We start from the raw sequence: 13,777 nt of genomic DNA on the forward strand, positions 1-13,777 counted from the left end.
AAGGTATGAAAAAGATATTCCATGCAAATGATAACAAAAAGAGAGCAGGGGTGGCTAAATTTATATCAGTCAAAACTGTCACAAGAGAAAAAGAAGATCATTACATAATTACATAAAAGAGTCAATTCAACAGGAAGATATAAAACTTATAAATATATATGTACTCAACATCAGAGTGCCTAAATATATAAAGCCACATGAACAGGTCTGAAGGGATAAATAGATAGTAATGCAAAAATAGGACACAATTTCAAAAACCCACTTTCAATAACTGATAGATTATCCAGACAAAGTCAATAATGAAACAGCAGGCTTGAACTACACTATAGACCAAATGAACCCAACAGACATACACAGAACATTCCATCCTACAACAATGGAATGAAACAAGAAATCAATAACAAAAGGAAAGCTGAAAAATTTGCAAATACATGAAAATTAAACAATACACATTTAAACAACCAATGGGTCAATGAATAAAGCAAAAGAGAGATTAGAACATGTCTCAAGACAAATGAAAACACAACATATCAAAACGTATGGAATGAAGCAAAAGCAGCAGTAAGAGGGAAGTTTTTTATATTATCTCTTCCTCCAAATGTTGAGTTATACCAGTATCCTTCCAATGAATCCTATATGGTGCCCAAGTTAGTGATGATTTCTGTTGCTTGCAACCAAAAATTACGAACAGAAAGCCTTCCAAAGTCACCTGAAAACCATTCCCCATTTGTTGTGCTCTTCGATCTTCAGGAAGCCTAGCTTTCCAGCTAAAAACTCAGCTTCATAGAGTTTATCTCAACACAACTCCATGGAGACCAGAACCTTATGAACATTCTCCTGTGGCACCATTATCTAAAATCAATGTTAATTGCCCAATTAAACAAGCCTGATGCTGACAGAATGTGAGCTAATTAATAAGTGCCAGAGCTCATTCCAATTCCTAACCTTTATGGTTGTCATTTATGAAGACGAGGGTGCAACTATGTATTTTTGCATGAATGATTGTGCTTGTCATTCTGAGCCAGCCATAAGGAAAATGGGTAAAAATGGGTAAGAGGGCCAGGTGCTATACTGAGGGGAAGATTCCCCAAAATAAGTTTTCATGGACCTTTCAGAAATAAAAATGGCCATGAAGTCTCTTAGGTCAGTAGTTATATCAAAATCAAGTGGGGAGCTCTTTAAAACCATAAGTTCCTAGATCTTGATCCCAGAAATTGATTCAGTAGGTTTGGAATAAGGCCCAGGAAACTCACTTTTCTTATATTTCCCTGATGATTCTCATGATCCACCACAACTGAAAATCACTTAGACAAATATCCAAGGAAACCCATTCCTGGTCCCCAAAGTAGTCCCTTGGCCATAGATCTCTTATGAAATATAAATGGTTGCTGAGCTGGAAAGGCCAGGAAAGACTGATTACTAATGTAAGAGCAAGAGCATGAAGCTGCTGAGAATTGGAATGCCTAGATCTGGACACCAGATCTGAAATCACCAACCACCAACCTACTCAAGAAATCAGTTTATCCATCTGTAAAATGGAATGTTTAATTACACAGGCCTCCCATTCCTCCTAGAAATATGAGACATGCCATACTTCGTGTGGGCAATGACTACAAATATTATACCAATTTAAGATATCAGTGCCACTGAAAGGAAAATCTTTTAGAAGATAAACTCTACGTATTGCCTTTTCATACTTGACTTTAGCTTTAACTTGGGCACAAACCATTTGGAAGCAAAAGTAAGCTGTGAAATATTTCCTTTATAAGTTCAGTGATTTCTGAAAAGAAATGTCACAGACATGTAACATTAAGAAGAGGCCTTTTTACCAGTTTATGGCTCCCCAAATGAAGTCTAGATAGTGGTCTTCATGGGGAAGTTGCCAAAAGCCTTCTAATGACATTTACAGTCTATGTCCAATAAAGTAATTGGCCACCAAAGGATGATAAAGTAACTATGAAAGCCTGACTACCTAATCTTTATAGTCATTATATATATAAGCAGGAATGGAGTATGTAAAAATCCACTCTCCTATAAACTTGGAAATAGATAGGCTCTGTGTGAATTGAAAACTTTCCCTTTTTCTTGGCTTCAAACCACAGTCCAGGGGCCCACCTATCATGGTTTTACACATGTGGACATCTGGAAGGGAAATGAATTAAGGCTTTACCTTAGAGAGTCGGGAAATGCATCCATTTATAAATGTTATTTTAGAAGGAACTGTCTGATCCTGTTTACTTATTAACTTCATTAGAAGGCTAACGAATCTACTACTGAGAAAATGAGAGGGAACTCAGGGTGTGGAGAGGGAGGGGCAGAATTTCACACCCCTTCTCCAAATGGTGGGGTTATTTGTGATTGTGATAAAATGGCACAGCATTTGGAAGGAAGGGAAAACAACATAAAATAACAATCCACAGACACAATCCATACGAAAGGATTATGTTCTCTCAGCCACTGGACAAAAATCAAGATTTACACATGTCAGGGTGGAAGAAAAAGACTAGGCCATAAAAAAGAAACCTCTTTCCCATAATAAATAGGAAAACATTAAATCTGTAAACCAGATCTGTTTCTCCAGTGTTCGCATTGCTCTATTCTCCAGCAAAGTAAGATGTCTGAGGTCTCGATATTTAGGGCAAACTCCTTTCTCATTCTATTTTTTTGGGGGAGCAAAGGGTTTCATAGATTGAATGCTGCTCTTTATGTTTAATGAATTGAAATTAAGTAGTTAGGACAGGTGTTCTGGCTGACACCTGCCCATTGGCTACTATCCATCCATGAACAAACAGCACGTTAGTTTTCCTTAAGGAGGGTGGACGTTCTCACAAGTGGGGCTGTTAGCTCATAAAAGGTATCTGCTGGGCACCATAAATTCTGTGTGTGTTCCCTGTTTGACTTCCCAGGTTGGTAGCGTCTGTGGACTTGGGAGTTGAAAGGGATTTGAGATCACTTCATCGAATACCTTTATGAGGAAACAGAAGGATGGCATGAGTAATTCGATTAATTAGCAACTGAGATGGGCCTAGAACCCAAGCTTCCTCTGAGCTCAGTGGCTCCCAATCTTAAGTGAAAATCAGAACCAACCACAGAGCTTTTAAAAGTATACATCCTGAGTAACACCAGCCTTACCAAATTGGAATCTCTTGGTTAGGGGCCAGGAATCTAGATTTTTAACAAATCCACAAGTAATTCTGAGGCTACACCAAATCTGAGAAGCATGGATGACCCCATCCTGCCTTCCATGTTAATTACTTGGGAAGAACAAAGCTCTTCAATGGGCTTACCTCCCCCAACACTTGCATTAAAAAGAAAATAACCAGCAATGGATGAGGTAACTCAACACTGTGTTAGGGGAACTTAAATCAGATTGTGCTTGGCGTCCTACGCCCAAAATCAGCAGCAGCTGCAGCTGATGTAGAAAAACCAAGAAATATATTAACCTTTCCCTTTTGCCAAGCACAGATGAGTATCTAAAGGAGAAGACAAACAGATGGCCAACAAACACATGAAAAGATGTTCAACATCACTAAGTATTACAGAAATGCAAATCAAAACTACAATGAGGTATCACCTCACACTGGTCAGAATGGCCATCATCAAAAAATCTACAAACAATAAATGCTGGAGAGGGTGTGGAGAAAAGGGAACCCTCTTGCACTGTGGGTAGGAATGTAAATTGATACAGCCACTATGGAGAAGAGTATGGAGGTTCCTTAAAAAACTAAAAATAGAATTACCATATGACCCAGCAATCCCACTACTGGGCATATCCCCAGAGAAAACCATAATTCCAAAAGACACATGCACCCCAATGTTCAATGCAGCACTATTTACAATAGCCAGGAAATGGAAGCAACCTAAATGTCCATCAACAGAGGAATGGATAAAGAAGATATGGTACATATATACAATAGAATATTACTCAGCCATAAAAAGGAATAATATTGGGTCATCTGTAGAGACGTGGATGGACCGAGAGACTGTCATACAGAGTGAAGTAACTCAGAAAGAGAAAAACAAATATCGTATATTAACATATATAGAATCTAGAAGAATGGTGTAGATCATTTTATTTGCAAAGCAGAAATAGAGACACAGACACAGAGAACAAACGTATGGATACCAGGAGGAAGGGGCGGGTGGGATGAATTGGGAGATTGGGATTGACATATATACACTATTGATACTATATATAAAATAGATAACTAATAAGAACCTACTGTATAGCACAGGGAACTCTACTCAATGCTCTGTGGTGACCTAAATGGGAAAGAAATCCAAAAAAGAGAGGATATATGTATACGTATAGCTGATTCACTTTGCTGTACAGCAGAAACTAACACAACATTGTAAAGCAACTATACTGCAATAAAAATTCATTAAAAAAAAAAAAAGGAGAAGACTCCAGAACATTCTCTCAATAGAAATGTATCATTTCCTGGCACCACGTGCTTAGGACTCTAGGTATGTTCTGCACCCCACCCTCCTAAAGATATCAGCACAACTGTCCTCAGGAGCCTGGTAGAAGCTGCTGGGCTAGGAGGATATGAGCCTACGAACAAATAATAATTATTACAGTAAGTACTAAGTAGATAGTAGGCATTTTGCATTCCATGCATTATCTCACTGAATCCTCACAAAGCTTCCATGAGATAGGTCTTACTATCATCCCACTATATGGATAAGTAAACCAAAGCTTACAGAAATGAAAACACTGCTTAAGGTGGTACAGTTAGCAAGCAGTAGATCTGGGATTCACATCCAGGCAATTTGAATTCAGGACCCACTTCTTTAACCACTACATATACTCAATCCCATCTGTTACCAGGTGTTTCTGAGAATTATGGAAACTACTAGTTCTCATATGAAACAGTCTTTCCTCTGAAAAGTTTCACACCCTAATGGAGAAATAAGATGTTTTATATTAAACAGCAAAACAAAATACATGAGACACATTGATCATTTCTCTAATTCATTCCTAGAATTGCTCTGCATCCTCACGGAATGAGGTGTGATAATAATAAAAATATAAGTATTTCTACAGTAGGGCCACTCATCACAGAATGCAATGTGTTCTGCATATACATATATATACTTGCATATGCCTGACATTGTTTCCTACATGCATTAATCTTACCTTTCAACTGAACTAAACATTCCTCGAGGATAGCAATCACGACATACTTATTCGGCATCACCCAGCAATGAGCACAGGACTGCTTACATAATGAATGCTCAGTTAATATCTGTTCAACCGAATGCTCTGTGGCCAATTCAGGAGTTTTCACCAGATTTATTACCACTGAAAGCAAACAGACAAAGGCCCCAGTTCTAGAGGGAGGATTTCACAGCCTGTACCTGCCCAGCCTTCGGGACCTCACATATGAAGAGCCTAGCGAATAGGATGGAAAGCTTTTAATTAACAGTCTAGAAAAAAAAATGTCATTCCAATCTGCAGTTTTGTTTCCATTAATTCACTCAGATTCAGCAGGGATTCCACTAAGGAATTGGGGTGAACAGCTGTAGAGGGAGGGAAGCACATAAATAAATCATGAATGTCATTAAAATTTGTAAACTAATAACTTCTGGGAAGTCTTAGCAATTATTATCAGGGTTTTCTTGGCAAACAAAAAAATTAATAAATCCAAAGGTCTCCCAGAAAGGTCACTGACAGAACAATTAGAGGAGGAAATAAATGGTCCAGACAACAGCTTGCAAAACAGATGAAAAGTTACAGGATTCCCCAGTGGCGGGGGGATAGACAACTCAATACATGGAAAGCAACAGGACAAGGCGGGGCTGGGGCTGGGACTGGTTCGGGGCTATTGGTACTTCAGTTCAGTTCTTTTAGCCTTTATTTAGTGCAGCCCGAGTGCTGGGCCGTGTAGATCCAGAAACAGGAAGAGCACGTGGTCCCTGCTCTCGAGCGGCTCCCAGGCTGGGAACAAATCAACAGCACAGTGTAAGGATGAGACATCAGTGGTAAGCAGAGGAGAGGCACCCAATCCAGGGAGGAGTGTCAGGGAAGGTATCCAGGAGGATGTGACCACTAAGTGGGCACATAAACACCCTAACCAGGAACGCCTCGATCTGAAGCCCCCTTGTGCTGCAGGTCCTGAGGCCAGGCATACAGGAGCAGTGGCTGAGAAGCCTCGCTGCTTTTCCAAGAGCAGAATGTCTCCCACACTGCCAGGCTGGGGGTGGGTGAAATGGAGCAAGAGGAGAGGGAGGGAACTGAGGTAACGTAGCAATGCAGGGGTACCATCCACTGTAAAGGATTCCTGGTTCCTCTTACACCAAGACAACTGCAAATTCATTTCTCTGTGAGGACCCCAATCCAATAGAAATTCCAGGGGAAAGCTCATGTGGAGACATCACACCCGATCAGAAACTGGCCTCTCCCGGACCTTTACTAAAGGCTAATGCTTGAGACGGACAGATGGAAGCCGGGGATTGCTTGCCAGCTCATCTACCTCCAGAAAATGAGACCTTAAAAACAATTTTTTGAGGGGAGGGCAATGTCTTTGTTTATCAGTCTAAGTGTTAATGTTTAAGACATATAGAACTGAGTCCAAGAACCGATCTGCCAGCCCCCACCGTGACTTATGTTCTAAACTAAAGACTCAAAAACCTCAAGCAGTGGATTAATCAACCTTTTCATAAGTACCACATTCAAAGAAAAGTGGCGCCCTTGCTCCCAAATTAAGGACCATGAATGCCACCAAGCTCGGCAGAGGTGCACACACCCATATGTGCAAAGGGACATGAAGATGGCACCAAAGCATGTGCCACATGCTGTTGTCACAGAAATGAGAGAGAGCGTGACCCAGCCGTTGAGGCCCATGGTGCCTGTACACCATATAACAATGGCCTATTTGCAGTTGGGAATGAAGGAGACGTGAAGAAGAGGGCCATCTCTAAACAGACTCACAGACTTAGAGAACAGACTTGTGGTTGCCAAGGGGGAGGTGGGGTGGGAGAGGGGAGGAGTGGGATTTGGGGTTAGCAGATGCAAACTATTATATATAGAACGGATAAACAACAAGGACCTACCATATAGCACAGGTAACTATATTCAATATCCTGTGATTAACCATGATAGAAAAGAATATGAAAAAGGATGCATATATATGTATAACTGAGTCACTTTGCTGTACATTAGAATTTAACACAACGTCGTAAATCAACTACAATTCAATTTTAAAAAAGAAGAGAGCTGTCTCTAGCCAGTCCCAGGGTTCCCAGTTAGGGGATGTGTGAGTTTACGGAAGGAGATCAGGAGCCAGCAGGAGCCAGGGCGCACTCTTAATCTCAGACTTCTGATCCAGGAAACTCAGGCAAAGTGTCTCCCTCTCCCTGAACTCACACCCTTATCTCTGAAACAATACGGTTCTGGGGCTCAAGGAGAACGTTTGTTATGATCCTTTCTCACCCTAAGTCTCTCTCTCTTTTTTTTTTTTTTTTTTTAAAGAAACTGGGATTAATCGTTGCCCTGTGACATTTCCTTTTTTTTTTTTAATTTTATTTATTTATTTATTTATTCATTCATTCATTCATTCATTCATTTATTTATGGCTGTGTTGGGTCTTCGTTTCTGTGCGAGGGCTTTCTCTAGTTGCGGCAAGTGGGGGCCACTCTTCATCACGGTGCGCGGGCCTCTCACCGTCGCAGCCTCTCTTGTTGCGGAGCACGGGCTCCAGACGCGCAGGCTCAGTAGTTGTGGCTCACGGGCCTAGCTGCTCCGCGGCATGTGGGATCTTCCCAGACCAGGGCTCGAACCCGTGTCCCCTGCATTGGCAGGCAGATTCTCAACCACTGTGCCGCCAGGGAAGCCCCCTAAGTCTCTTTGACTCCAGGGTCAACAGCCATGATTATTTCAGAATTACCAAGAATCACAGTTCAAAGACCTAAAAGTTCTTGTGGTGCCTCTTCTATTTCTGTGGACAGATTTCCACAGTCCTCCCTTCCTTTTAGATGATCAGAGTTTTAATATGGATCAGGTCAGCCTGTGACACTGCACATATTCCCAGTACCATAACATTATAAAATAATTGCCTTCCAGAACAGGTGGAATTTTTTACCTATTGTCCTTTGATAAAACAGATATGCATTTCTATGGTGAAAAAAGTTACCGTCACCCCCAAATGAACTGAAAATATGTGAGAGACAGGTTACTAGACCTCCACTGGGCACTATGGTATCCGCTAGCCATATTTAACTAACATTAAACACTCAAAATGTGGCTGGTCCAAATTGAGATATGCCCTTAAGTGTGAAATACACGTTGGATTTCAAGACTTACTACAAAAAAAAAAAAAAAAAACTAAGGCAAAATAGCCCATTATTTTTATTGATTGTCTGTTGAAATGATAGTTCTATTTAACTCAGCTAAAGAAAATTTATTAATAAAATTAATCTCCACTGTTTCTTTTCACATTATTGACTACTGGAAAATTATGTGGCTCCCATATATTTCTAATCAGACAGTGCTGGACTAGAGAGCATCCATCTCAATTGCAGAAGGAACGTTTTAGCCTAGAAGTCGAAATCCCAGCCCAACCACTCTAGAGCAATTTTCCCACTCTGGGAATTTCTCCCTCTCTCACTTTCCATGTCATCCCATTCTCCATGTCATCCCATTCTCCTACCCATTAAAAAAAAAAAGATCTCTTATTCTGAAGGAGTCCATAAATCCACTCTCACCCAGAATCAGACACAGCACACAGGGTAGAATGAGCACAGACTCAGGTGTCAGTAGGATTCCCCCTACTTGTTAGCTCCATGATCCGGGGCAAGTTGTTTAACCTCTGTAATGCTCAATGTTCCCATCTGTAAATTGGGGACAGTGATATCCGACTCTCAAGTTTCTTGCAAAAGATAGAACAAGACAGCTCAGGTAAAGGAACTAGCAGAGAGAAGCAGTTCAATTACTCATGGATCATATGATGACAACTAACTCTCCTTGAGCATTTCCCACATGGGCGCTGCATGTCAGGTACTTTTCTAGGCAGTTTACATATTTTATTTCAATGAAGCCTCACAACTTTACATGGTAGGTGCAAGTATAACCCTCATTGTACAGATAAGGAAATGGAGGCACAGAGAGGTGAAGAAACGTGTTCAAGGTCACTTAGTGGCTCAGTGGAGGAGTGTGGACTTGAACGCAGGACATCAGTCCCAGAGCTTTCACTTTTAAATACTTTGAATAGGAGGAAACTGATGGATGCTGAGCCTCCCAACCTTGACTCATCTCTCCTCCTTGGGTCAGGCTTCTATAAAATCTAATAGAGTCGGTCTCCAGTATCACTCTTGACGGATGGACAGCCTCCAGGCTTGACACACTATGGACTGAAAACACCCTGAAAGCGAAGCCCCAGGTCTTTTTAAAAAGTCAGTCCCCAACCTCATTAATTCTACAAGCTTGACATCCTATATGTAAAATGTCCTTTGACTAAAGGATGCCAACAGACGGTTGTGCTAAATGACCAGTTTATGCAACCATACTTGTGTGGGTAGAGAGAAAAAATTTTGACCACCCCCAGTATACTGGCACCTAGGAGTCCCAGAAAGGGGGTCACAAGGGCACAGGCTACTGCTACACTATAGAATGCCTTTAAACAGTCTTTTGTCTATTTAGAAGTAGATGGCTTTTCAATTATTAATTCAGTGAGACAAATAATTATGTCATACTGTAACCTGGCAGGGAACATCATCTTGTCATGACAGCTGCTCCAGGTGCCTCTGCTGTACAGAAAATTGAAGAAGAATCACCAAATTCAATTTCAACTTGGCTAGGCATGTTGGACTGAATCACAGAAATGAAAGGGTGTGTGTTTAATTTAGTTTCTTTTCTCTGCTCACTGTATGAGTAAGGAAGATCATAGTGCTCTAGGCTCTAACTGTAAAATACATCATTAGCAATATAGAAAAGAGGACGAGGGCACAGATCTTTAGGGGATGAGTAGGGAAGACAATAAAAAGTAAGAAGTCACCCTGTGAGACCCCAGGAAGTTGGATAATTCCCACAAAGTTTAGGAGCAGTCCCTTTCCTCAATCACATCCTCTGCAGGGGTTCCTAAGCTGGGCTTTATCAGACCTGTGAGCCCTCTGAATCACAACACAAAAATACACCCACATAACATTTATCCAGAGGGAAAGCCTATAATATCCACCAGTTTTTTTCAAATCCCTGAAAGGTCACACCATATATACTCTGTTATCGATAATCTATGCTCTGAGTAACTGCCTTTGATTTGACCCCTTCTGTGAACTCGATGAGTCCCCCCACCCTCCCTACCTGGTCCAACACCCAGCTGCTCCCCCTGCCTCCTTCCTGGCCGCCTTATCTCCTGCAGTCCAGCCTTGCCTGGACTTTGCCCTGTGCAAGGGGCATTTTTCCACTTTCCGTTTGCCAAATTGCAACCTGCCCATCATTCCAGCACCCAGCTCAGAGAATCTTTTCTACAAAAGAATGTCTTTGACTAGGTAGCCATTGCTGTTCCAATTCCCCCCAATCAGCAGAAGGAACAACATTATAAATCACTCTTCTCCCCTCCCTATCCCCTGTCGTCCCCCAAAAGATCTGTGCTAATTCCTAGATGGCGCAGAATACATCCCTTTGGTGCCCTACAATTTCCATCCCATGGATCCCTGCATTAGTGCATCCTTACAAAGAAAACTATACAAACACACAGGGTTATAATAATCATTAATTATCATAATTAACTAAGCACTTCCCACATGTGGGTAACTGTCCTAAATGTTTGTACATTTCATATTTCATTTAATCCTTGCAACCCATCCATGAATTTATTCATCGAGCAAACATTTATCAAGTACCTCCTGTGTGCCAGATGCTGTCCTAGGTGTTGAGGATACAGCACTGAATTTAAATGGAAAAATTCTCTCTCTCTACAAGCTTAGATGTTACTGGGTGTAAGTAGAATATAAATAAATCAGTAAGTAAATATTTAGCAGCTAGAGGGTGACAGGTACTAAGGAGGAAAATGCAGCCAAGTGATGGAATGCCAAGTCCTCAGGCAAAGGCCTCACTGATGAGGTGAGCAGAGAGGAGGGAAGTGAGGGTGTGCCCTGCTCCCTGGAAGAAGAGAGCTCAGACCCAGGAGAGAGCTGAGTGTAAGGGCTCCGGGGAAGAGGCTGGCTGGTTCAAGTAACAGCAAGGACACTGTGGCTGGAGCAAAGGTAGCATCTGTACTATCTCCAATTTACATTCAGGGAAATTGAGACTTAAGAGAGTGAAGTAGGTTGAATGGCAGCCCCCGCTCCAAATATGTCCTAACCCCCAAAACCTGCAATGGGACCATCTTCGAAAAAGTGTCTTTGCAGATGTACGGATCTGGAAATGAGAGCATCCTGGATTATCCGGCTGGGCCCTAACTCCAATGGCAAGTGTTCTTCTAAGGGACAGAAGGGGAGAAGACACAGACACAGAGGAGAAGATGATAAAGGCAGAGAGTGGAGTAATGCAGCCCCAAGGAACACCGACAGACACCAGAAGCAGGGAGAGGCAACGAAGGGTTCTCCTTAGAGCCCCCAGAAGGGGGGTGGCCCTAAAGATGCCTTGATTTCAGACTTCTGGCCTCCAGACTGGGAGAGAATACATTTCTGCTGTTTGAAGCCACCCAGCCAGTGGTCCTTGATTACGGCAGCCCTGGGAAGCTGATCCAGAGAGGTTAGGTAAAGTGCCCAAAGCCACAGAGCTCTTTGGGTGGACAAGCTGGGATTTGAATCCCGGCAATGGGACATCAGGATGCCCTTAGGGCCACTTGGCCATCTGCTGTCCTTGACACACACTAGTGAATACACTGGCTCTTATGACTGTGGGGCACACACTCTGTCACTTACGGGCCTCTAGCATTAAGCACCTGGCTTCGGCCCCATGGTTTTGCCTGGTCCACCTCTAAAACTAGCAAACCTTTCCTACAACATGGGCTGCCAGGTACAGCTGTTTCCCATTGTAAGCATGGGCTTTCTCTGGTTTGTTTCATTATTTGCACCAAGCAGACAGCACTGGAGTCAGGCTTAAAGGATCACCACCATATCCCTGTGACAGGGCCTGAGGGCCTAAGTCCCCAGGAGTCCCACGCGAGCGGAAACAGGCATGCTTTCATCTACGGGAGGCACCCTGGTTACTTATACCTCTGCCACTTTTCACTGAGCAGCAAAATTAGGTTTTGGACACTCTGTGCAGATGGAGGCAGGCCTCCATCGACATGAGCAATTAACCCTAAATATTTAATAGATGCTGTGACTGCTTCCCTCCCTGGGAGAGAGGCTCTGGCTGATTCTCCGCAGACAGGTCAGAGGAAGAAGCAGCCCGGCATGCAGATACTCACGCCCCAGACCCCTCTCTCCAAAACCCCAGCAGACCCTCAGGACTGGCGCTGGGATGAAGACACAGCCAAGTGAACGGCCTTTTGTGGCAGCGCTCTCCCCAGTGTTTACAAGTGGCAGAGCAAATGGAATGGATACACAGCCCTCTTGAGGCCCGTGGAGGTAATAAGCACAGAGCGTGAAGCGCTGACTCAGAGTGGCTGATGAAACTTGCTGGTGCCCTGTGTGACTGCCAGCAGCGTGGCGGTGACCGTGAACTTGCATGTGAGGAGGTATATGGAGGAGTGAGTGTGCGGCGTCCCCTAGCCAGAGAAACTGCGGGGTTCACGGCTTCGTGAAAGCCCTCTCTGACTTAATCCACCCACATCCTGCTCCCTGTCCCAGCCTTCCGTCGGGGCTGACTTATCCTCCTGGCACATGGACACAGAGCCTAGGGTTCACAAAAATGCTGTCATTTCTTTTAAAGCCACAAACAAGAAAATGAATATTTTAGGCTGAAAACAAGTTTTAATATACAATATGAATATGTTTGTCTTTACACCAGTACAGTTGTAAAATATATTTTTTGATATTATTTTATGGATGAAGAAGCCCACGAAGGCTTGGGACCACAAACGTCATCACACAGGCCTGATTCCCACATGTGTCTATTCCCAGAATCATGGGCTTCTCGAGAATCACAGCATCTTACAGGCACAAAGGACAAGAAACAGTCTTTGGGCCAAGACTCATGCCAAGGCCGGCATCCCTTCTACAGCACGCTCCCTTATCCACGGCCTCCACTTTTCCCAGGCATGCTCTGATCTCTCTACCCACATTTGTGTTTATCCAGTCAAAGGAGACACTGCAGGAACGCAGAAGCAACCACAGTGCCAGGGAGAATATGTGACAGACCCCACGGGAGGTCAGCAGAGTGCTAAGGAATTTGCAGATGGAGGCCATCAGTGCCACCCAGGGCATTAAAGAGGGCATCCAGGAGGAGGACCATCTTCTGCTCCTTTCAAAACGTGCTCTCCAACTGCTTAGCTGGCATTCCTCACGTGAGCCGAACCCGAGGAGCCGGGTAAGAATCTCTAACCCACTTACCTCCAAAGTGAGCTCTCTGTCACGCTTCCCAGGTTGAAGTCATACAGCTTCGTCAGGATAAGTATAACCTGAGAGGGGGGTAAGGAGGAGGGAAGAGGAGAAGAACAAAAGGGGAGGGAAAAAAAGAAGCCGACTTTAGTTTGTGTAACAATATACAGTTCATCTCAAATCACCCAGTGGAGGGCTTAGAATTTATCTGTGGAGTTGAGGGGTATTATAGGATCAAGCAAGGGGAAAAAAATTATTAATTTAATACTCCCCCGTAACCGGTAGCATTTATTTTAATCCCGACAATGCTTTGCATTTGAAATAAAACATGTCACCAGGAATTAAC

At 43.0% G+C, this 13,777-nt stretch overlaps 1 protein-coding gene across 1 annotated transcript in view; it reads right to left on the reverse strand.

The window, feature by feature from the left end:
* The window catches only part of SORCS3 (sortilin related VPS10 domain containing receptor 3), a 593,582-nt gene that overhangs the window by 401,441 nt on the left and 178,364 nt on the right, over nt 1-13,777 (reverse strand). The window contains exon 2 of the mRNA XM_059899211.1: nt 13,444-13,511. Within this exon, the coding sequence (XP_059755194.1) occupies nt 13,444-13,511 (68 nt within the window). The remainder of the gene's footprint in view (nt 1-13,443; nt 13,512-13,777) is intronic.

Source organism: Balaenoptera ricei, chromosome 16 (assembly GCF_028023285.1).
Source record: "Balaenoptera ricei isolate mBalRic1 chromosome 16, mBalRic1.hap2, whole genome shotgun sequence".
In the NCBI taxonomy this organism is placed as follows: domain Eukaryota; kingdom Metazoa; phylum Chordata; class Mammalia; order Artiodactyla; family Balaenopteridae; genus Balaenoptera; species Balaenoptera ricei.